The sequence below is a fragment of the Lactuca serriola genome, chromosome 5 (genome assembly GCF_051521515.1).
Source record: "Lactuca serriola cultivar US96UC23 chromosome 5, Lser_US96UC23_V15, whole genome shotgun sequence".
NCBI classification, from domain to species: Eukaryota; Viridiplantae; Streptophyta; class Magnoliopsida; order Asterales; family Asteraceae; genus Lactuca; species Lactuca serriola.
The window spans coordinates 112,295,600-112,322,423 of record NC_136412.1 but is presented as its reverse complement, the minus strand read 5'-3'; the positions used below and the strand labels follow the sequence as shown (position 1 = coordinate 112,322,423).

The window sequence follows — 26,824 nt, the reverse complement described above, 5'->3', positions numbered from 1 at the left end:
TGGGACCTTCCTGGGGAAAAACTTTGTACATAACCAGGTTTGATAGAATACATCTTTTACATTGAAAACCAACATACAGGAAAGCATGGGGCATTCCTGGGTAACAGTCACATAACCAGAAAAGTGTAACCAATTGTAAATCATTACATCTTTTACAATAACCAACTATTCAGGAAAGTATGGGACTTTCCTGGGAATACACTGATACATTTTCAGAAACAGAAAGGAAACATAAACATTTTCACAAAACAAAACTACTTATGAACTCACCAGCTTTATGCTGATTTTCAAACCGCTTGTGTTCTCAGGTCAGCGTTAGAACAGGTACCCGGAGATTTCTTTTGATCAGAAGATGGAGTACATGAAGATCCGTTTCATTTTGTCTATATATACTATGTATCACAACTGTACAAACTTTGCTTTTGAAACAACGGTAAAACTTTATTATGTAAATTAATGGTTGTTTTACTTTACTTACTATGTGCATTGGATTTGATACTCAACGTGAAGTCAACCTCGGAAATGTTTCCGCCTTCGGTTTTCGGGGTGTGACAAATTTCAGCAAAGCTTTGATGAGCATTGTTTCATTATTGAGCTCCACATTAGAATTCTATGCAATTTGGCAAATCTTTGATGAACATTATTTAATTCTTGAGTTCCACAATAGATGTAGTCTTTGCAATTTAGCAAAGCTTTGATGAGCATTGTTGTGACAACCCAAGTTGTCCCGTTACATTTCCCCATTACCGTTAACGGAATATTCCACTGTATAAAAGTTCCGTTAATTTGAGAGCATCAGTTTAATAAACATTTCCATTTGATTACCTTTAACATGCCATTAAATCGTGATAAAAGGAAATAAAAACACAGGACACACATTTTCATTCATTTGGAAAATGTCAAGTTTTATTATTACGACCACTAAGTCGGGTGCGACCAAAAGCCCCGTTTAACGGCAGTATCGGGTAAAATTCCACTGAGCCCCGACTGTGAAACCTATATAAGGGTGAGTGGAGTCCATTGGAGACTTTTTACACTCTCTCTCTAAACACTCTCTCTAGACCCGTTTTCGCCCCGAATTCGCAACCAAACGCTTCCATATTGTAAGTCCGCTTACCCTAGCGTATTCTAAACGTATTGATTTATGTTTATAGCCCAAAAATCATCCAAGAAGGCATGGTATAGCCTAGGGGTGTTTAAACATTAAAATGCATGATTTTAGGACTCAAACAAGAGTTTACGTCCCAAGCACAAGCTTAGGCAGCAAAGTCCTCAAAATCATTTCAAAAGTGCCCCAAAACACTCCCAAACTCATCCTAGGGCTTATTACATAATTTAAGGACTTATCCTCTTGAGTTTAGACCCTTGAAACACTCCAAAATGATTTAATGAAAGGATTTTACGGCCCAGACAAAGGTCAAGGCCGTAAACACCCTAAATCATGCCCAATAGTTAGTTTTTTCCCCCCAAATGACCATAGGCTATTTCTATAAAATGCTAGGAAGGATTTAAGGGCTTGAACACAAGAAAAATGAGGGATTTCTTGGAGTTTACGGCCCAAGCATTATCTAGGCCGTAAACTCCCCAAAACCCCCTCAAATGTTGGTTTTAATCACCCAAAATGGCATCACACTTCATTAGAAATCACTAGAAAGGCATTAGGGGCTTGAAACATCACAAAACTCAATGATTTAGAGTTTATGGCCGTAAACTCCTTTAGGAGTTGTTCTTAGGCCGTAAACTCCATTATAAGGCCCTTAGAAACCTCAAACCCACTCATGCCTTTGAGGAAAAGTGCTTAGAATAATTCTATGAACAAGCTTGAGGCATCAAACACCCAAGAAATTGACCTTGGGAGTTTACGGCCGTAAACTCCCTTAGGTTGGGCCGTAAACTCCTTGTTTGGTCCATGTTGGTGTTTAAATCCATTTACACACTTGATATGTGAGTGTAGCAAAGTCCCACAGCTGATAGGAGACCCTTAGCACCCTTAAATGCTACCCGGGACCCCAAACACTCAACCAAAAGTGTTTTCCACTCCTTTGAGTGTGTATAATTGTTTAATTAGTATATTATATGCTAATTGTATGTGAACATATGTTATCATATGTTAAAATAGGTCCTTGTGTGTGTTCAAGTCCTTGCGTGACCCCGAACGCCTAAACGACACTTCCGTCGAACCTACTTACACCAGGTGAGTTCATACCCCTGAATTAACCTTTTAAAGACTTTTAAATGTTTTATAGGTGGGGGGGATTACAAGTTAAACATGCCAGTTATCATATCAATCACATGTGATTGATAACCTGCATGCACTAGATTTTGCCAATGTACGCTGTTTTTACTGAGTTGGACGTTATAACGCTTTTCAATTGTTTTAAAACTCTTACTTATACCTTTTAAACTAAATTCATTCTAAACTGGTTTGTGAAAGATTTTCCAAGATTTTCAAATGTATTTTACAAAAGAATACAATGTGTGAAATTTTCTATTCGTAAAGGCTTTTCATTAAGATTCCTTTTCACGTATATTTACTTTAAGTTACTGCCACTTCGCTTATACTTATTTTATACTCCTACTCAGTAATGCTTTCACTTATGCCTGAAGTCACTTATACCTGATGACACTTATACTTATTCACACTCTTACTTAGTGATACGAGTCTACTTCACTTATACTTGATACGCTCTTACTTCACTTGTGGTCATCTCCACTTTGTGATGCGCTTATACTTATTCGACACTTATACTTCACTTGCGACCGCTCTTACTTCACTTAGTGCCGTCTCTACTTGGCGATGCGCTTATACTTATTCGACACTTATACTTCACTTGTGACCGCTCTTACTTCACTTGTTAGACACTCCTACTTCACGAGAATCACTTTTACTTGATACCCACTCGAGCATAGTTAGATGTATGTTTGTGCTTGTATAGACGCATATAAATAATGGTTAAAGGACTTAGGAAGGTTTGCCCGCCCTATTTCCTTTTCTTCGTTGAGATGTGGTCTGGTGGGATCGGATATCCATCCGAAGGTCGTTTGATTCATTAGTTATATACAATGTATACAAGCTTAGACATACGGGTTACTTCAGCCAATTCAGTTAAGAGTCTCTACCTCTATTTTATACTTTCATTAGAAACCCACTATTGGGAAGTCTCTACCTCTAGTTCAGCACTTTCATTAGAAACCCACTATTTGGGATGCATCTTCAGGACACGGCCTTCTCCGTCGTCTAGTTGGTAACCAGAGTCTCCTGTAGGGAGAGTGGACATTGTGTGTATAGATCTATACGAGATTGACACCCCCGCATGCTAGCTACAGTCCACGGCTCACCAAGCCAAGGGGTGACAAATGTCACATTATTTAGATGCTTGTAGGGCGTCTGGAACTCTAGTCAGTATGGTTACAAGTATCCTGGGTTACCTTATATTTCATGGCTTTAAGGTAACGGTATTTCGTCAGCAATTTACACTGTATGCTGATGTCACTTTTCAGAGTCGCACTGTTTCGACCTTGCTAGCTGTATCTTTCATTTGATACTGTCTGGGGTCTATAGTCTCTGTTTCGACCTTGCTAGCTGTACCTTGCATTTGATACTGTCTGGGGTCTGTAGTCTTTGTTTTGACCTTGCAAGATGTACTTTTCATTTAGTATCGTCTGCGGTCTATATTCACTGTTGTAGACCTTACCAGCTATACCTTTCATTTGGTACCTTCTGGGGTCTGTGTCTCCCGTTTGTTAGACTGAACCAGGCGTGTCGTTAATTCGATACCCTCCTGGAGTCTATAATTCTTTGCCTTAGTCAGCAGTCCTCACTGCTGAGGCATATGTTATTCCCTGATGTCTCTTGCTTTCTTTAATAATCAAATTCAGTATTTTGATAATAATAGCAATTGAGGGAAAACTACCTTTGACCACATTACACCGAACAGTCCTGATAGAAGGCTGCTTTATTTAAAGAAAATATAGGATTTTCTGGAAAGAACACTGATGCACTGAAAACACTTAAACTGCTACTTATTAAAGTTATTTGACTAAATGCCACTAAATACTTATGAACTCACCAGCATTTGTAAAAATGCTTATACTCGCTTTTCAAATAACTTGTAATCTCAGGTCAGCAATTAGACAGGTACATCCCCGGAGCTGCTGATGAAGATGGCTTAAGTACCTTGCTGCACTTTATATATGTTGCTTGTATTACTTTGATACTATGTAATGTAACCATGTAAAATTATTACTATTAATGCAATGTTTTGTTGTACTTTGATTACTATATGCATGTGTTGTGATACTTGACATGACGTCATCCACCCCAGAACGTTTCCGCCGTTCCGGTTTTGGGGTGTGACAGATTGGTATCAGAGCATTGTTTATAGTGAGCTAAGTATATCAATTCATAAAAGATATACAGCCTATAAATACAATGGGATAAAACACTCTGGCCAAGAATTATACTTTAGAATATAACCATATTTTACCAAAGTATAATAACATCCAGAATCTAAACACTCGAACAAAAGTATCACAAGAAGAACAATAATAAAAGTCTTCGGATGTTGAGCACTACAGTCAAACTTGGGCAGATATGTAATCGTAAGCTGAGATAAATGTAACCTGATCAACTACATTTATCCGAGATGCGACGAACGTGTGCTCGGGAGTGATAGTGGTGTGCAGCAGGTCTGAAACTTACCAAATAGGAATTCTAGAGCCAAACATAAAGTTAAAATACTATGGGAGTATTTTAGAACGCTAAAAGATCTACACAAATCCCAGAATGAAATTCAGAAGATAAGAATCAAACAAGAATTAAAATAGCATAGGGGTATTTTAGAATCTATAAACAACCTTGCGTGAATAACTAAAAAGATCCTTATTGATATACCTACAACTACAGAGGGTGTACTCCCAAGGTTATATATAATAAGGACCCCATAGGCTGAGAATGTGTGGTTTCGCTCTATTTCCTTTTCCTCGTTGGGATGTGGTTCTGGAGTAGTATCACATATTCGAAGGCCTATCGGATCTAAGCTATATATGATTTGTATACCCTGTGTAATCGTAGCAGGACTCGATATGGATCATACAGTGAAATGTTAATAATCTCTTAGGATTCTTTAGACATTTCCATTCTCGTGTGAACCCTGTAGAAAACCCTACCCACTTCAGTGCTTGATAGAAGAGTTGATTCCGACCCCGAGGAGATTCATTGAGAAGATTTCCTATCCGGAAATAAATGAACTGGGTCGAGACTATTGAATGCACCAAGTGCCCATATTCTTTTAGGGACAGTGGTGAGAGATTCGCCTAAACTTCGGAGATTCCCAGTCATCCATCGTGAAGTGATGACACCCACAGTTGGAATCAGAAGGAAGGCGGAGTAGAAATTCGATATGTCCATACGAGAAGAGAACCCTAGGAAACTACCCGAAGGAAGCCAACGCCGATTCCAGTTAAAGATACGAGGCAGACCGAGGGAGCTAGTACATGGAACCCGGGAATTGTCTTCTCCTCATATTCGTCACGATAATTCACCCTTAAAATAATGCAATTTAGTGAGTTAGTGGTTACACTACTCACGCTATGTGTTAGGTAAATCGTCGTTTCCTGTTGTCAGATACACGATTAGGGCGGATCCCTGCATCTCTATTGAGAGAATTTTAGGTATCTGCCCTTGTGAGCCTCTCTTTTCACAATTTCGTTTCGAACCGTTCTCAATTCTCTCCAGGCCGGAGAGTGAAACCTTTCCCAGTATAAAGGTAACTTAGTAGGAACGACTCGCATCTTATGGCCTTTTTCCAATACTCATACTCTTACCTTGATTACCAGGACTACATCATAGGGATGTAGGTCGACACTCAGACAACCAGTACCCGAGGCACGGGAAAAATTTATGCCTAATACGTTCAGGACAGAAGTGTCCAGGGTTAACCATCGTCTCTCATTACCTTGTATTCCTTTCCATGTAGGAAAAACCATGCCACCGAAGAAGCGTAACCTATCCGCAAGCAAGAAACCTGCCCTCTTATTCGATGAAGCTACGTTCCAAGCTGCAGTCTCAGCAGCCGTAGCAGCTGTCATGGCTCACCTGAATGCTAACAACGCCAATGTTAGCAAGGGCCCTGTCGGGATTTCCAATCCTGGCAATGGACAGCAACAACCAACACTTCCACACTCAGCCACCCAAGAACCTCCACTGAACCCACTAAAGAGAAAACTCAAGATAGAGAAGGGAAGTACCTCGGCTCCAGGACCTTCCGAAGGTCAACGAGTTGAGGTAGTCTATACCTCTGTCAATCCTTCCCTCCCGACCTCAAGAAGACCATACCTAGGAGACCTTCCCCACTGCAACAAGTGCAGCTACCATCATCATGGTGCCTGCCGGGAACTCTATTGTGCTAGGTGCCACATGTTGGGGCATACTGCTCGCATCTGCAGAACCCCGGTTGAGTTCATTACATCAACCACCAATGTGGCGACCCGTACAGTTTGCCACCTATGTGGTAAAATGGGACACTTTAAGAGGGACTGCCCAACCGAAGAGAAAGACAAAGACACAGAAGGAGCCTAACACTACTGCTTAGGGAGAAGCAGCAAGGAAACTCGTTAGATTTTGGTACGTCTCTCGATCTCGGATGACTAAACTAAGAACAATAAAAGACTAATTCAAATATAAATTCTTTCCAGTAAGGCGAAAGTCGCAACACTGTTATAAAATTTAAATTCATTAGGTAAAACTATAATGGCTAAACATGTACGTTACGGCCATGTATATTTAAGATGGACAGACCTAAAGTGAGCGAATGCCGCCTCATTTCCTGTTCCTCGTTTGGTTGTGGATTTAGGGCGGGGTCGCTCAGTCAACAGTCCTCCCCACCTTAAATATACATGACTAGTATATGTGAGGCGATTATAGAAATGCCTCGTGAGAATCCATTCAAGAAAAGATACTCTATTCGGAAGCACTTAGAACTCTCTATGGTTCCGCGTCGACTCTAATCGGTCCAAGTATCCGCAGTAGTGATACATAGGACGAAACCCCGAGACGCCTAGAACTTGTGTGCCTGTTCGGCACATGACTCTATCAATCTTCACTTTATATCATGTCGAAGTGTGCCAACTTCGACGACTCTATTGAGCATGGTTTGACTTCGTGCAACCATGTGTACATTCTTTGTGCTGTGAGCTTTCTCCGTAGCCATTTCGGCAAATAAAGGTTCCTCCGAACCTGAACCTAACACAAATAATCACACCTAATGCGATTCGTCAACCGTCTCTCTTATTTCAAACCTCCCGAAGTACCCAGGAGAGGGTACCGTTCACTGTTGACCGACCTCTAGTAGTCAGATAGACACCGAAGTGAACAACACTGTAGATACTTCAGAAGACGACAACCATCCGAAGCATACCTCTTGGATTCCCCGCGAGATCCTCCGCATCTCGCACTTCAGGTTCGTGAACCCAGAGAATAGAACTCCGGAGGCTGATCAATATAACCAGGAATACTGCTGGCATCCATCAAGTATTGACGGTTAAGCCAAGCATGAGTTCTACCACGAACCTCTTCGCAAGACGCTTTCACTCCATTCCATAACATAGGAGCCGGAGTCAAGAGAACCACTGCGGGATGAACTAGTAAAGTCCCGAGTAATGGAGACCCTATACTCACTAGATTTGACTTAGGCCGAGAAAACTTAGAACCTTCGGAAGAGTAGTTGCAATTGATGCTCTAACTACTCAGGCACCTTGCCCACCCAGTTATAGACAAGTGGTGCTTATTGTCCTCCACCCTCTCGCAAGGAGGAAATCGTCGTCGCCCAGTAGACGATGAATTATATTTTCCGAAGTAAACACTAGGATACCGAGAACCACAGGATAACCTTCGCAGCCAAGAATACTTGGTAAAGTGCGAAGGTAGTTGCGTTAAATCTCATGACCCGGATCCCGAAGAGATTATAGACTCGACACCAGCCTTGGTGTTAGTCGAGGGATTATGCAGGAGCACGCACTTTCCACGCTAGAATAAACCATAGTCTTAGAGATTCCTTGGAATAATAGGTGTTCCACGAATACTATCTCAAGCAGAGATAGTAGAAGCACCTCCCGAGATAGTCCGAAACTCATCTGGTGAAACCCTATCTCCCCGATCCTCAGGGTTGCCGTATCTCAAGCGTCGTTAGTGTAGGTCCATTTTGCACAAGCTTGGGATAGACATTCTACAGCAAACCGATAACCATAGTCGCGCAACCCACTTGACGATCTAGGAAGCCTCTATCAGCTAATTGGCAGAAAACACGAAACTGAAGACCACTTGAGATTCTTAAGAACCAACCCGAAGGACTACACTACCAGTACGAGAGAGAACGTTAGGAACTTCGGAATGGTGATCACGCCAGCAATGATCTTGCCATAGAAGTACACTATGTTCTAAGTACTGAAAGGCTCTACCCTTCCGAGAGCGTAGGACCAACCGAGAATACTCATGGAGACATGGTCCAACTCTTTCAGGACGTTACTACCTTCGGATATGCCACAAGATTCACACCCGATCGATCCACTTCTTAGACTTAATATGTGATTTCCCGACAACACTCTTCGTGCCTCACTCGTCTTGATAGAATCCATCGAGAACCCTGACTTCATAGATACACCAGTCGGAACCCGCTAGCTACACTAGACGGAATGCGCATCCCGTATGTGAAGGTCTGTGAGAATGACAAACACAGACTAGAGATCACTTGGGAATGCGAGGGCAACCGTATAGGAAGTACTCCCTTACCTCTACTTGGCCATTCATAACTACTTCCTTGTCTAGACTTGAATTTCGGGACGAAATTCCCTCTAACGGGGGGATGATGTGACAACCCAAGTTGTCCCGTTACATTTCCCCATTACCGTTAACGGAATATTCCACTGTATAAAAGTTCCGTTAATTTGAGAGCCTCAGTTTAATAAACATTTCCATTTGATTACCTTTAACATGCCGTTAAGTCGTGATAAAAGGAAATAAAAACACAGGACACACATTTTCATTCATTTGGAAAATGTCAAGTTTTATTATTACGACCACTAAGTCGGGTGCGACCAAAAGCCCCGTTTAACGGCAGTATCGGGTAAAATTCCACTGAGCCCCGACTGTGAAACCTATATAAGGGTGAGTGGAGTCCATTGGAGACTTTTTACACTCTCTCTCTAAACACTCTCTCTAGACCCGTTTTCGCCCCGAATTCGCAACCAAACGCTTCCATATTGTAAGTCCGCTTACCCTAGTGTATTCTAAACGTATTGATTTATGTTTATAGCCCAAAAATCATCCAAGAAGGCATGGTATAAGGAGTTTACGGACCAGGAACATTCTAGGGCCGTAAACCCCTAAAATGGTGCCAAACATGCCTCTAAACTTGTCCATAAGCTTGGAAATAATTAGGGGATATAGCCTAGGGGTGTTTAAACATTAAAATGCATGATTTTAGGACTCAAACAAGAGTTTATGTCCCAAGCACAAGCTTAGGCAGCAAACTCCTCAAAATCATGTCAAAAGTGCCCCAAAACACTCCCAAACTCGTCCTAGGGCTTATTACATAATTTAAGGACTTATCCTCTTGAGTTTAGACCCTTGAAACACTCCAAAATGATTTAATGAAAGGATTTTACGGCCCAGACAAAGGTCAAGGCCGTAAACACCCTAAATCATGCCCAATAGTTAGTTTTTGCCCCCCAAATGACCATAGGCTATTTCTATAAAATGCTAGGAAGGATTTAAGGGCTTGAACACAAGAAAAATGAGGGATTTCTTGGAGTTTACGGCCCAAGCATTATCTAGGCCGTAAACTCCCCAAAACCCCCTCAAATGTTGGTTTTAATCACCCAAAATGGCATCACACTTCATTAGAAATCACTAGAAAGGCATTAGGGGCTTGAAACATCACAAAACTCAATGATTTAGAGTTTATGGCCGTAAACTCCTTTAGGAGTTGTTCTTAGGCCGTAAACTCCATTATAAGGCCCTTAGAAACCTCAAACCCACTCATGCCTTTGAGGAAAAGTGCTTAGAATAATTCTATGAACAAGCTTGAGGCATCAAACACCCAAGAAATTGACCTTGGGAGTTTACGGCCGTAAACTCCCTTAGGTTGGGCCGTAAACTCCTTGTTTGGTCCATGTTGGTGTTTAAATCCATTTACACACTTGATATGTGAGTATAGCAAAGTCCCACAGCTGATAGGAGACCCTTAGCACCCTTAAATGCTACCCGGGACCCCAAACACTCAACCAAAAGTGTTTTCCACTCCTTTGAGTGTGTATAATTGTTTAATTAGTATATTATATGCTAATTGTATGTGAACATATGTTATCATATGTTAAAATAGGTCCTTGTGTGTGTTCAAGTCCTTGCGTGACCCCGAACGCCTAAACGACACTTCCGTCGAACCTACTTACACCAGGTGAGTTCATACCCCTGAATTAACCTTTTAAATACTTTTAAATGTTTTATAGGGGGGGGGGATTACAAGTTAAACATGCCAGTTATCATATCAATCACATGTGATTGATAACCTGCATGCACTAGATTTTGCCAATGTACACTGTTTTTACTGAGTTGGACGTTATAACGCTTTTCAATTGTTTTAAAACTCTTACTTATACCTTTTAAACTAAATTCATTCTAAACTGGTTTGTGAAAGATTTTCCAAGATTTTCAAACGTATTTTACAAAAGAATACAATGTGTGAAATTTTCTATTCGTAAAGGCTTTTCATTAAGATTCCTTTTCACGTATATTTACTTTAAGTTACTGCCACTTCGCTTATACTTATTTTATACTCCTACTCAGTAATGCTTTCACTTATGCCTGAAGTCACTTATACCTGATGACACTTATACTTATTCACACTCTTACTTAGTGATACGAGTCTACTTCACTTATACTTGATACGCTCTTACTTCACTTGTGGTCATCTCCACTTCGTGATGCGCTTATACTTATTCGACACTTATACTTCACTTGCGACCGCTCTTACTTCACTTAGTGCCGTCTCTACTTGGCGATGCGCTTATACTTATTCGACACTTATACTTCACTTGTGACCGCTCTTACTTCACTTGTTAGACACTCCTACTTCACGAGAATCACTTTTACTTGATACCCACTCGAGCATAGTTAGATGTATGTTTGTGCTTGTATAGACGCATATAAATAATGGTTGAAGGACTTAGGAAGGTTTGCCCGCCCTATTTCCTTTTCTTCGTTGAGATGTGGTCTGGTGGGATCGGATATCCATCCGAAGGTCGTTTGATTCATTAGTTATATACAATGTATACAAGCTTAGACATACGGGTTACTTCAGCCAATTCAGTTAAGAGTCTCTACCTCTATTTTATACTTTCATTAGAAACCCACTATTGGGAAGTCTCTACCTCTAGTTCAGCACTTTCATTAGAAACCCACTATTTGGGATGCATCTTCAGGACACGGCCTTCTCCGTCGTCTAGTTGGTAACCAGAGTCTCCTGTAGGGAGAGTGGACATTGTGTGTATAGATCTATATGGGATTGACACCCCCGCATGCTAGCTACAGTCCACGGCTCACCAAGCCAAGGGGTGACAAATGTCACATTATTTAGATGCTTGTAGGGCGTCTGGAACTCTAGTCAGTATGGTTACAAGTATCCTGGGTTACCTTATATTTCATGGCTTTAAGGTAACGGTATTTCGTCAGCAATTTACACTGTATGTTGATGTCACTTTTCAGAGTCGCACTGTTTCGACCTTGCTAGCTGTATCTTTCATTTGATACTGTCTGGGGTCTATAGTCTCTGTTTCGACCTTGCTAGCTGTACCTTGCATTTGATACTGTCTGGGGTCTGTAGTCTTTGTTTTGACCTTGCAAGATGTACTTTTCATTTAGTATCGTCTTCGGTCTATATTCACTGTTGTAGACCTTACCAGCTATACCTTTCATTTGGTACCTTCTGGGGTCTGTGTCTCCCGTTTGTTAGACTGAACCAGGCGTGTCGTTAATTCGATACCCTCCTGGAGTCTATAATTCTTTGCCTTAGTCAGCAGTCCTCACTGCTGAGGCATATGTTATTCCCTGATGTCTCTTGCTTTCTTTAATAATCAAATTCAGTATTTTGATAATAAGAGCAATTGAGGGAAAACTACCTTTGACCACATTACACCAAACAGTCCTGATAGAAGGCTGCTTTATTTAAAGAAAATATAGGATTTTCTGGAAAGAACACTGATGCACTGAAAACTCTTAAACTGCTACTTATTAAAGTTATTTGACTAAATGCCACTAAATACTTATGAACTCACCAGCATTTGTAAAAATGCTGATACTCGCTTTTCAAATAACTTGTAATCTCAGGTCAGCAATTAGACAGGTACATCCCCGGAGCTGCTGATGAAGATGGCTTAAGTACCTTGCTGCACTTTATATATGTTGCTTGTATTACTTTGATACTATGTAATGTAACCATGTAAAATTATTACTATTAATGCAATGTTTTGTTGTACTTTGATTACTATATGCATGTGTTGTGATACTTGACATGACGTCATCCACCCCAGAACGTTTCCGCCGTTCCGGTTTTGGGGTGTGACAATTGTTTAATTCATGAGATCCACAGTAGAATTTATGCAATTTAGCAAAGCTTTGATGAGCATCGTTTAATTTTTGAGTTCCACAATAGAAGTCAATGCAATTTAAGCAAATCTTTGATGAGAATTTTAGATTCTTGAGTTCCACAATAGAAGTCTATGCAATTTAGCAAAGCTTTGATGAGGACTGTTTCATTCTTGGGTTCCACATTGGAAGTCTATGCAATTTAGCAAAGCATTGATGAGCATTGTTTAATTTTTGAGTTCCACAATAGAAGTAGTCTTTGCAATTTAGCAAATCTTTAATGAACATTGTTTAATTCTTGAGTTCCACAATAGACGTCTATGCAATTTAAAAAAAGCTTTGATGAGCATTGTTTCATTCTTGAGTTCAACATTAGAAGTCTATGGAATTTAGCAAATTTTTGATGATCATTGTTTAATTCTTGAGTTCCACAACAGATGTCGTCTTCGCAATTTAGCAAAGCTTTAATATGCAATTTAGCAAAGCTTTGATGAGCATTATTTAATTCTTGAGTTCCACAATAGCAGTAGTCTTCGCAATTTAGCAAAGCTTTGATGAGCATTTCTTTATTCTTGACTTCCACACTAGAAGTCTATCCAGTTTAAGCAAAACTTTGACGAGCATTGTTTAATTCTTGAGTTCCACATTAGAAGTCTATGAAATTTAGCAAAGCTTTGATGATCATCGTTTATTTCTTCATTTGCACAATAGAAGTCTATGCAATTTAAGCAAAGATTTTGTCACACCCCGAAAACCTAAGGCGGAAAAATTTCCGGGGCAGACTCCACATTGTTTATCAAATCCAACGTACATAGTAAAACAGTAAACACAAAACATTAAATTACATAATATTGTTTACATCTGTTTGAAAGAAAAGTTATACAAGTGTTATATACATATATCATATGAACAAAAGCAGAGACGAGTCTTCGGAACGCTCCGTCTTCTCCAAAAGATGGCGGTGTACCTGTTTAATGCTGACCTGAGAATACAAGCAGTTTGAAAATCAGCATAAAGCTGGTGAGTTCATAAGCGGTTTAGTTTTGAAAAGGACGAGTTTCCTTTGATTTCTGAAAAAGTTGCTAACCAAGAAAATCCCATATTTTCTTATGAAAACAGTTTAGTTATCTTTTGTTACCAATTCGAAAACGGGTTGTTATGTCATTCCAGGAAAATCCCATATTTTCCTAATAGTTTAGTTATTCATTTGTTACTTTATTCGTTTATGAGTTGTTATGCTATCCCAGGAAAATCCCATATTTTCCTATGTGTTGAGTTGTGTATTCGTTTCTAAATTCGTTACGAGTTGGTATATTATCCCAGGAAAATCCCATATTTTCCTAAGTGTTGTGGTTAGTTCTTAGTTTAGTTTCCAATGTACTAGTAACTACCATACTTATAACATTAGTTAAGTAGTCTGGTCTCTTAGTTAACCTACATTCAAATATTGATTACCTACTATACTTAGTTGTATTTTCGAATATTTGGATTCACTCAGAAACGTACATTAACAATATTTTCGATATTATGGTGATTTCCAAAAGAGTACATTAGATGTATTTTCGAATTTCTGGCGACATTCTAAGGCGGATGTATTTGAAACTCAGTAGAGGTCTAGAGGCGTACTTTCGAATTAAATTTCAAAACTCTGGTGACACTCAAGGCGTACACAAACAGTATATTCGAAGTCTTGGCGTCATCCAATGGCGTTATTTCGTATTTGTAATCCTAATTCTATTTGCATTCGTATTCGTAATCGTTCTATCCTATTAGTTATATTCATATTCGTATTCGTATTCGTACTATCCTATTGGTTATATTCGTATTTGTATTCGTACTATCTATCCTATTGGTTATATTCGTATTTGTATTTGTATTCATATTCGTTCTATCCTATTGGTTATATTCATACTCGTATTCGTATTCGTACTATCTTATTGGTTATATTCGTATTCGTATTCGTACTATCCTATTGGTTATATTCGTATTCGTATTATCCTATTAGTCATACTCGTATTCGCATTCGTACTGTTGGTACTTTATTAGAATATTCTTAGTTTATGATTAGTATGATTTCTTTTGCAAAATGTAATATAGTTTATAACACTTTTAAAGAAATCTGTATATAGTTTAACAGTTTACCTTGCAATTCAAACCATTAGTTAACACGATTTTCGATATTAGAAGCATACATAAAATGAAACATTTGAACTGAAAATAAGTAGTACAAGAGTTCCCTTGTACTTTTGCTTGTATTCCCCCCTGAAAACATTTGAAAAAAAATTGAAAAACACGGAAAAAGGGTAGGGGTATGAACTCACCGGTTGAGAAACGCGTCAGTTTGGATCCTAAACGTCAGTTCTGGGTTCGCAAACGCACAAGATTCCTACGTATTATGAAAAGATATACATTTGTATCTAATTAGGACTTAAATTATTTATTTGATGAGGACATACACCTCTAGTTACGGAAACACTCCATTACAAGTGTTTGGAAGGACCCGGGTGGCATTTGAGGACACATGAGGCTTGGATATTGAGTTTACTCTTCAAGAGTAAACTCATACTAGAGTTTTCGGCCCTAATGCACCCTTCCCCATGAATTTACGGCCGTAAACTCATGGTGGGGTGTTTTTGGTGCAAAAATGGCTTGAAACAATTAAGAGGGAATTTCTAGGGTTGGTTTCAAGGTATGGAAAATTGATTTGAACAATTTAAGGGCAATACATGGTGTTTACGGCAGTAAACTATATGTTTACAGCCGTAAACTCTTATATACATGCCCAAAATGTTTTTTTGGTGGTCCATAATTATTCACAAGTGATTCCATGCTATTTTACAAGGCTAGGGGTGAAATTTTGGCATCATTTGACATGATTTTAGGAGTTTACGGCCCATGACTCCCCTTATGGCCGTGAACTCCTTAGAGGGGTGATTTCTTTATGTTTTAGGCTTCTAAGTTGTTCATCGTTGCTTCTAGATTTTTGTTCAAGGCTTATAAATGGCAATTTAACACCTTAGAAGGAGTTTACTCCCCTTGGAGATGAGTTTACGGCCCAAGCATGTTCTTGGGCAGTAAACTCATGTTTACTCCTCTAAATTGATGTTCAATGTGTTCCAAGTCTAGTTCCATAATTCTACAAGTCATATCTAAGCCTCAATGATGTTTTGGAAGGGTTTAAAGGCTTAAATACCCCCTTTATATGTGTTTACAGCCCAAGCATGTTCTAGGGCCGTAAACACATGAAAAAGGTCCTAAATCATGATTTAAACTCGAATTTGAATGCTAAGGATGATATACAAGGAGTTAGGGAAGGTACCTTGATGATTAGAAGCCTTAAATTGATGATTTTGGACCCTTAAGCTTGATTTGAGGAGAGAGGTTAGAGAGTGAGTAGAGAGAGAAAGAAAAAGATTCAAATGGAAGCTTAAACCTCTTTAAATATGTTCCAAAATTTAGACACGGTGGGATTCTACCCGATACCGACATTAAACGGGGCTTTTGGTCGCACCCGATTAAGTTTTCGTAATCCGGCGGGGTTGAATTTAGAAATTTCAAATTAATGATTTTGGGCCATTTTCATGAGTTTCAAATGGATTTGAACACTCATGAGATTAAAATAAACTTATAAGTTTATATAACTTAGCCCAAAAATGAAAACGGGACGAATCGATAAAGGCGGATTTTACGGGCGGAACAGATTTCGGCGATAGACAACTTCGGGTTGTTACAGATTTGATGAGCATTGTTTGATTCTTGAGTTCCACAATAGAAGTGTATGCAATTTAGTGAAGCTTTCATGAGCATTGTTTCATTCTTGGATTCCACATTAGAAGTCTATGCAATCTGGCAATGTTTTGATGAGCATGGTTTAATACTTGAGTTCCACAATAAAAAACTATGCAATTTAGCAAAGCTTTGATGAGCATCTTTTAATTCACGAGTTCGAAAATAGAAGTCTATGCGATTTATGGAAAATTTTGATGATCATTGTTTGAATCTTTAGTTCCACAATATAAGTCTATGCAATTTAGCAAAGCTTTGATGAGCATTGTTTCATTCTTAGGTTCCACCTTAGAAGTCTACGCAATTTAGCAAAGCATTGATGAGCATTGTTTAATTCTTGAGTTCCACAATAGAATTAGTCTTTGCAATTTAGCAAAGCTTTGATGAGCATTGTTTAATTCTTGAGTTCCACAATAGAAGTCTATGCAATTTAGGCAAAGCTTTGATGAGAATTATTTCATTCTTTAGTTCCACATTAGAAGTCAATGCAATTTAACAAAGCTTTGATAACAGTTGTTTAATTCTTGAGTTTCACAATAAAAGTCATCTTCGCAATTTAGCAAAATCTTCGAAGAGCATTGTTTAATTCTTGAGTTCCACAACAGATGTCTATACAATTTCAGCAAAGCTTTGATGAGCTTTGTTTCATTATTGAGCTCCACGTTCGAATTCTATGCAATTTAGCAAAGATTTGATGAGCATTGTTTAATTCTTGAATTCCACAATAGATGTAGTCTTTGTAATTTAGCAAAGCTTTGATGAGCATTGTTTAATTCTTGAGTTCCACTGTAGAAGTTTATGCAATTTAGCAAAGCTTTGATGAGCATCTTTTAATTCTTGAGTTCCACAATAGAAGTCTATGCAATTTAAGCAAAGCTTTGATGAAAATTGTTTGATTATTGAGTTCTACAATACAAGTCTATGCAATTTAGCAAATCTTTGATGAGGATTGTTTCATTCTTGGGTTCCACATTGGAAGTCTATGCAATTTAGCAAAGCATTGATGAGCATTGTTTACTTTTTGAGTTCCACAAAAGAAGTAGTCTTTGCAATTTAGCAAAGCTTTAATGAACATTGTTTAGTTCTTGAGTTCCACAAAAGTAGTGTATGCAATTTAAGCAAAGCTTTGATGAGCATTGATTCACTCTTTGATACGTGTATGGGCTGTTTTGTATTGAGATTGAATAGTGTTTGAGACAAAAACAATAAAAGGATAAATTTGATAAACAAACTAGACCTATAGCTTGTAAATCTGAAGACAAACTAAGACCTATTAGTTTGAATTCGATCAACTCAAGGATCACGTCCAAAAGATGATAATTTGTGAACTATGACAATAATTCAAAGTGACAAAAGGGTTCTTTGATTAAAATTCGTCTATTACTTTTTCCATGCATAATTTGGCTTTATATGAAGCCTTTATTACAAATTTGGTGGTTACAAGCCAACCAACCAATTATTCATTAAAACTAGTAAATAGAAATTAAGGTAACTCTTGAAAGAACACAAAAAAAACGTCCATGAGACTTGTGAATGAAAAAAAACGGCTATGCTTCATTAAGGAGCCATAAGAAGCATTAAGGAGTCATCATAAGCATTAAAGTGTAACCCTAATCCACCAAAGAGTGTCAAAAACGGCTAGGAGGCTTTATGAAGCAAATAGTAACGTTTTTAGCACTTATGAAGCCTTAAAAATGTTGCCCTAGTCTTCATGCAACCCTAATTCAATTTGTGGGTTACCATGCACAACCCAACCATTGAGCCCAAACCACCTTCTAGCCCACTAGTAATCACTAATCCATCACATTTTGGGCTTTCATGATCCATGCATGGATCATCCCCCTCCCCCTTTGAAAGGAATTGACCTCAATTCATCAAGTCCATCATCATCAAGATAAGGTGAAAGATCTCCCACATTAAAGGTAGCATGCACTCCATGGTCTCCTCCCAAATCTACCTTATAAGCATTATCATTGACACGTGACACCACTCTGTAAGGACCTTCAGCTCTTGGCATCAACTTGTTTTTCCTTTTGTTAGGAAAACGTTCTTTCCTCATATACACCCACACCAAGTCACCATCTTGAAAGACACGTGGTTTCCTATGCTTGTTGGACTTCTGTTTGTACAACTCATTCACGGCTTCAATCTTCTCACGAACTTGTTGGTGTAGTTTCATCATAGCCTTCAACTTGTCATTAGCATCCTTGTGAACCAATTCATCCTTTGGCAATGGAATCAAATCCAAAGGCATGTAAGGATTCACACCATACACCACCTCAAAAGGAGAGTGACCTGTAGCATAAGTAGGAGAACGATTATAGGCAAATTCAGCATGTGCAAGTTTGATGTCCCAATCTTTTTGAGTTTTGCTAACCAACCCTCTCAACAAAGCACCCAAAGTTCTATTAGTCACCTCCGTTTGCCCATCCGTTTGTGGATGATGGGATGTACTAAAAAGTAACTTAGTACCGACTTTCCTCCACAAAGTGTTCCAAAAGTAACTTAGAAACTTGGAATCCCTATCAGAAACAATTGTTTTAGGAATACCATGCAAACGAACCACCTCTTTAAAGTACAAATCAGCCACGTTAGATGCATCATTTGTTTTATGACATGGCACAAAGTGAGCCATTTTTGAAAACCTATCCACCACCACCATAATGGAATCCTTCCCCCTTTGAGTTCTAGGCAAAGCCATAATGAAATCCATGGACACATCTTCCCAAGGACGAATAGGAACCGGCAAAGGAGTGTAAACACCATGCTTGAAAGTTGTTTTTGCCATATGACATGTAACACACTTGCCCACTATGTTGGTTACATCCCCCAACATCTTCGGCCAAAAGAAATGTTCTTTAAGCACCTGCAAAGTTTTGGTAATGCCAAAATGACCAGCCAAACCACCGCCATGAGCTTCACGAATCAACAACTCCCGTATTGCATGTTTTGGGACACAAAGGCGATTGCCTTTGAATAGAAAGCCATCTTGAATCACAAATTCACCATTAGGACCACCTGCACATTTCAAAAACATATCTCCAAAGTCCATATCAGATTGATAATGGTCCTTTAGAGTTTCAAATCCCAAGAAACGAACATCCAAAGTCACCAACAACGAGTAACGCCTCGAGAGTGCATCAGCCACCACATTGCTTCTACCATCCTTGTATTTGCATGAGAAATGAAAGGATTGCAAGAACTCCACCCACTTTGCATGTCTTGTGCTCAACTTTTGTTGCCCATTGATGTACTTTAAGGATTCATGATCAGAATGCAAAATAAAATGATTTGCACGCAAATAATGACTCCAATGATCTAAAGCACGGACAATAGCATAAAACTCCTTATCATAAGTGCAATAATTCAAACGAGCACCACCCAACTTTTCAGAAAAATAAGCAATAGGACGTTTGGATTGGATCAAAACAGCCCCAATACCAACTCCACTTGCATCACACTCCACTTCAAATGGTTGAGAAAAATCAGGAAGAGCCAAAATAGGAGCATCACACAACAATGCCTTGAGTTTCTCAAATGCCTTTTGAGCTTCTTCTCCCCATGCAAAGACTCCTTTCTTCAAACAACCTGTTATGGGACTTGCAATGGTGCTAAAATCACGAACAAATCTTCTATAGAAAGAAGCAAGACCATGAAATGATCTAACTTCAGAAATATTAGTAGGAATAGGCCATGACTTGATTGCTTCAGTCTTGGATGGGTCCACGGACACGCCATTTCTTGACACCACAAAACCCAAAAATGCCACTTCTTCCACCAAAAACGAACATTTTTCTTGCTTCCCATAGAGTTTTTGAGCTCTAAGCGTCTCGAAAACCTGTTTTAAGTGCACCAAATGATCCTCCAAGCTCTTGCTATATACCAAGATATCATCAAGGTACACAACCACAAACCTGCCCAAAAAAGATTTTAGCACTTCATTCATTAGTCGCATGAAAGTGCTAGGTGCATTAGTTAGACCGAAAGGCATCACAGTCCATTCATACAAGCCATGTTTAGTTTTAAAGGCTGTTTTCCATTCATCCCCTTCACGCATACGAATTTGATGGTAACCACTTCTCAAATCAATTTTTGAGAACACAATAGAACCATGCAACTCGTCCAACAAATCATCAATTCTAGGAATAGGAAATCGGTATTTTATGGTGATGTTATTAACGGCCCTACTATCAACACACATCCTCCAAGAACCATCTTTTTTTGGAACCAACAAAACTGGAACAACACAAGGACTTAGGCTTTCACGAACATAACCCATTTTCATGAGTTCATCAATTTGTTTTTGCAACTCTTTTGTCACCTCCGGATTACATCTATAGGAGGCTTTATTGGGCAAAGGAGCACCCGGAATAAGGTCAATTTGGTGTTCGATACCACGGATTGGAGGCAAACCCGGTGGTAATTCGCTTGGAAACACATCTTGAAACTCCAAAAGCAAATCAGCAATAGCGTTTTCTCCATGCACCATCTTCTCCACCTTTGCATGCTCTTTGGCCACAAGCATGTAGATAACATCACCTTTGTCAAGAACTTGCTCCACCTCCCTTTCACTAGCAAACATAGAAAGATTAGGTTTTTTTACTTGTTTAGAATTCATGGACCTTATGGCCGTTGGGGACATGGGTTTTAACACAATTTTTTTATTATTGTGTTTCAACTCATATTCATTGCTCCTCCCTCTATGTAACACGTCCCTATCAAATTGCCAAGGACGCCCCAACAAAATATGACATGCATCCATAGGAATAACATCACACAACACTTCATCTTCATAAGACCCCATAGTTAGACCAACTCTAACCTGTTTTGTCACCTTTATTTTGCTTCCATCATCCAACCAATGAAGAACATATGGTTTTGGGTGGTTTGTAGTAGACAAACCCAATTTGATCACCATTTCATTAGAAGCAACATTAGTACAACTTCCACCATCAATAATCAAACTACACCACTTGTCTCTAACCAAACATTTGGTGTGAAACAATTGGTCTCGTTGATCCATATCAGCCACGGTTTGAACCCCTTGAGTTTTAAGGGTTCTAAGCACCAAAACTGTATCATACACCGGTGCTTCATACTCTACCTCCTCCTCTTCTTCCTCTTCTTGTTGTGTATCATAAAAAATACCCGCCAACCTCTCTTCTTCCTCCAACTCTTCACGACATTCAATGGCCTCCCTTAAAGTCACCACCCTTTTGTTTGGACAAGCATTTTGGTAATGACCAAAACCTTGACACTTGAAACATCTAATTTTCGCCAAACTAGTTTCTTTGGTACCACTAGTAAGTTTAGGAGCAACGGGAACACTACTAGAACCAGAAGGAGTAGAAACAGAATTTTGTCTATTGCTAGACTCGGGCTTGGACCATGACTTTGACTTGGGACTTTCGAGACTTGAACTTGAACTCCCACCATAACGTGCTTTGGCCTGCCCCTCCAACTTCAAACACAAACCACAAAGAGTTCCAAAATCAGCATAAGGATATAACTCCACAACATTGGCAATGTTGTAGTTCAACCCTTTTAGAAAACGAGTCATTTTTTGTTCTTCAATTTCTTCAATATCCCCCATCAAGGACAACTTCTCAAATTCATCAATGTATTCTCCAACACTCATTTTTCCTTGCCTCAAATCAGCAATCTTCTTGTAAGTGGCAATTCTATGAGTAGAAGGAACATATCTCTTTCTTAGCTTTCGTTTTAGAGAAAGCCAAGAACAAATTTTTTCTTTGCCTTCACGGGTTCTCTTGGCCTTAAGCCCTTCAAACCACAATGAAGCACCACCACTTAGCTTGAGAATGGCATACTTGCAGCTTTTTTCATCATCCACTTCTTTGAACTCGAACATTCTTTCAATCTTCCTTTCCCACTCCAAGTAGCGTTCAGGATCAGTTCCACCAACAAATTCAGGCAATTCAGACACCTTGAATTCTTCCACAACCCTATGTTCACCACGGCGGGGTTGCCTTCGATTTCCACCTTCTTGGATGTTTCTTAATGCTTCACGAAGATTTTGTAGGAACTCCGGATCATCAAAATCCATTATGCGCTCTGATACCACTTATGATACGTGTATGGGCTGTTTTGTATTGAGATTGAATAGTGTTTGAGACAAAAACAATAAAAGGATAAATTTGATAAACAAACTAGACCTATAGCTTGTAAATCTGAAGACAAACTAAGACCTATTAGTTTGAATTCGATCAACTCAAGGATCACGTCCAAAAGATGATAATTTGTGAACTATGACAATAATTCAAAGTGACAAAAGGGTTCTTTGATTAAAATTCGTCTATTACTTTTTCCATGCATAATTTGGCTTTATATGAAGCCTTTATTACAAATTTGGTGGTTACAAGCCAACCAACCAATTATTCATTAAAACTAGTAAATAGAAATTAAGGTAACTCTTGAAAGAACACAAAAAAAACGTCCATGAGACTTGTGAATGAAAAAAAACGGCTATGCTTCATTAAGGAGCCATAAGAAGCATTAAGGAGTCATCATAAGCATTAAAGTGTAACCCTAATCCACCAAAGAGTGTCAAAAACGGCTAGGAGGCTTTATGAAGCAAATAGTAACGTTTTTAGCACTTATGAAGCCTTAAAAATGTTGCCCTAGTCTTCATGCAACCCTAATTCAATTTGTGGGTTACCATGCACAACCCAACCATTGAGCCCAAACCACCTTCTAGCCCACTAGTAATCACTAATCCATCACATTTTGGGCTTTCATGATCCATGCATGGATCACTCTTGAGTTCAACATTAGAAGTCTATGGAATTTAGCAAAGTTTTGATGATCATTGTTTAATTATTGAGTTGCACAACAGATGTTGTCTTCGCAATTTAGCAAAGCTTTGATGAGCATTGTAAAATTCTTGAGTTCCACAATATAAGTCTATGCAATGTAAGCAATGATTTGATGAGCATTGTTTATTTCTTGAGTTCCACATTAGAAGTCTATGTAATTTAGCAAAGCTTTGATGAGCATTGTTTAAGTCTTGAGTTCCACAATAGAAATAGTCTTCGCAATTTAGAAAAGCTTTGATGAGCATTTCTTTATTCTTGACTTCCACAATAGAAGTCTATGCAGTTTAAGCAAAGCTTTGACGAGCATTGTTTCATTCTTGAGTTCCACATTAGAAGTTTATGCAATTTAGCAAAGCTTTGATGAGCATAGTTTAATTCTTGATTTCCACAATAGAAGTCTATGCAATTTAAGCAAAGCTTTGATGAGCATTGTTTGATTCTTGAGTTCCACAATTTCTGTCTATGCAATTTAGCGAAGCTTTCATGAGCATTGTTTCATTATTGGGTTCCACATTAGAAGTCTATGCAATTTAGCAATGCTTTGATGAGCATTGTTTAATACTTGAGTTCCACAATAGAAATCTCTGCAATTTAGCAAAGCTTTGATGAGCATCTTTTAATTCATGAGTTCCAAAATAGAAGTCTATGCAATTTAAGCAACACTTTGATGTGCTTTGTTTGATTCTTGAGTTCCACAATATAAGTGATGGGTTTTGTGCATTCTAACACTTCCTAAGTGTACATGCAACCCTAATAACCATGGATCTATGTTTTGTGACATCCCCAATTTTCACGGCCAGAAAAGACCGATTTTATTTATGCTTTATAATAATCAGAGTAGTTCATTTCATAAAAATGTTGCGGAATTTGTTCCCAGAAAAACACGATAAATACATTATCAAAACATTTTCAAAGAAACGTATTTTATTCATTTTAAAATGTTTGGGATGCCATCGTTAATATAGAAACATAAGCATAAACGGAACTTACATTTATTTACACTAGTGATCTACATCTCTTTAGTCTCTCAGTGTAATGTGACTTCGTATCAACACCTGTGATATAAATAAACTGAGTGGGTCAGGTTGGGAAACCTGGTGAGTATGGTTTTCAACCCACAATATTATAATTATTATGTTTAAACAATCAAACAATCAACCCAATTACCCATCCCTATTATCTTCTCTACTCTTAAGGATTTAACCTAAGAGTCATCTATCCTACATTCGTTTATTCCGAAGCCCCTTACTTCCAGGGTTATAGGACTGGCACTAAGTCCATAGCTTCCAATGTTCGTTCGTAAAGCACCAATTCCATAGCTGCTATAGTCTATTCATCGGGTACTAAATCCATAGCTACCAGTGTTTATCTAATAGGTACTAAGTCCATAGCTACCAATTCCCAACAGGTACTAAATCCATAGCTACCTGTGTTTGTCCAATAGGCACTAAGTTCATAGCTGCCGATGTTTATTAGGCACTAAGTCCATAGTTGCCAATGTTTACTCACATAATCTTTTATCTCTCATCATTCATCTACCCATGTCATACCCAACATATTCGTATATATAAAATACGTATACAGTTTAAATCCTTTAAAACAAGCATAAAACGTTCATCCAGCATAGACAGCAAGTACTTCAAATAATATGCACACTTAGCATGTAATTTATATAAAATGCTTCATATCTATGTGTAAGATGAAAGTAACTATGCACTCACCTGAAAGGTGGTGAGTCGGCACTCGGACAGCACTTCGTTACTCTTAAAACAATTATCCCTTGACGAAACCTAGTATCATTACCACTAGATTTTAGTCTAACGCTTGACGAGACTAATTTAATAGTCTAGCTATTATTACTAATATATAAGCGTTAAATAACACTCAATATAACTCATAATAATAGCCCAAATAATTATTTTAAGATCCTAATAATGTTACTATAAATAAATAAAATCTATATTAAATATAGTATAGGCGTAAGCGTGGGTTCGGGGCTTGATTACTCGCGATGTCCCTATGTAAAATGAAATAATGTCCATATATATTTAATTAGGGATACATTCACTAATTAAATAGAACATTACACTCCGATGAGATTAAACACCTCAAAACGAGCGTTTGGAGTGACCCGGGTGACATCTACAGACATGTATTGGCACTAGGGACTTAGGACTTGAGTTTACTCCCCAAGAGTAAACATTTAAATGAGTTTACAACCACAAAACACACCCATACATGAGTTTACGTCCGTAAACTCATGTTGGTGTGAATTTGGGTGTTTAATGGCTTGTTTGGACATAGGGATTGTTGGAATGGATTTCTAAATTGTCTTGGAATGGTTTGAAAGGATTTATATCATTTAAAAGGGAGTTTAAGGCTGTAAAATTAGAGTTTACGGTCGTAAACTCACTCATGGTCAAGAAAAATTTGTTTAAGGCACAAGGAGCAATCACATGTGATTCTAACTAATTTTCTAAGGCTTGGTATAAATTTTAGGCTTCATTTAACACCTTTATATGAGTTTACGGCCCAGATACATACTCTCTGGCCGTAAACTCTAATATGGTTAAGAAAAATTAGATTTTGATGTTTAAAACACTCATATGTAATTCTAGGAATTTTTCAAAGCCTTAAGGGTGAATTATGAGCATTTTTGGCATCATTTTATAAGTTTACGGCCAAAGGCTATGTGCCTAGGCCGTAAACTCCAATATGTATGACATTTGATGTGTTTAAGATCTCCAAACCATTTTTAGATGATTCTAGGATTTACCACAAGGCTATTGGTTAAGTTACAAGGCATTTGGACATGTTTAAAGGCTCTAAATCCCCATTTTAGAGGAGTTTACGGCCCAAGAAGGAGCCTCGGCCGTAAACTCTCTTTTGTCCCATATAATTCATGTTTTAGATGTTTCAAGTCCCAATTAATAAGTCTTAAGGTCGTATCTAAGTCCCATATATGATTTGGAAGGGTTAAATGGCTCAAAAACCCTCATTTATATGAGTTTACGGCCTAGGATAGTTCTAGGGCCGTAAACACATAATGATGGTCCTAATTCATAGATTATACTCAAATTTGAAGGCTAAAGAGGTTGTATAACATGCTAGGGAAGTTACCTCAAAGATTTGAAGCCTTAAACTTGAGATTTGGACCTTTAATTCTAGTTTGAGGAGAGAGGTTGGAAATGTTTATGTAAGAAATGGCCAAAAGCTTCAAATGAAAGCTTTGAATCACTTATATAGTGCTCGAGAATTGGACACGATGGAATTCTACCCGATATCGGTGTTAAGTGGGGCTTTTGGTCATACCCGACCAAATTGTCGTGACCCGATATGGTCGATTCTAGAATTATTCCGATAGTTATAATGGGGTGTTAAAATGATTTCTAATGGCATTAAGACACCATTAAGTCATTTTAGATCAATATAAGTTAATGACTTAATAAAATGGCGAAATCGGAAACGAATTTGGAAACGACGTCTAGTTGATCAAATTGGATTACAAGTTGCGTTACAAGAAGTGATATGAAATTTCGGGTTGTTACATTATTCCCCCGTTAGA

General features: G+C 38.4%; 1 protein-coding gene across 1 annotated transcript in view; it reads right to left on the bottom strand.

Annotated features, from left to right (window-relative positions):
• The window catches only part of LOC145049744 (uncharacterized), a 49,679-nt gene extending 27,189 nt beyond the window's left edge, over nt 1–22,490 (bottom strand). The window contains exon 1 of the mRNA XM_078998110.1: nt 19,293–22,490. Coding sequence (XP_078854236.1) covers nt 19,293–22,490 — 3,198 coding nt within the window. The remainder of the gene's footprint in view (nt 1–19,292) is intronic.
• Nucleotides 22,491–26,824: the final 4,334 nt, after the last annotated feature.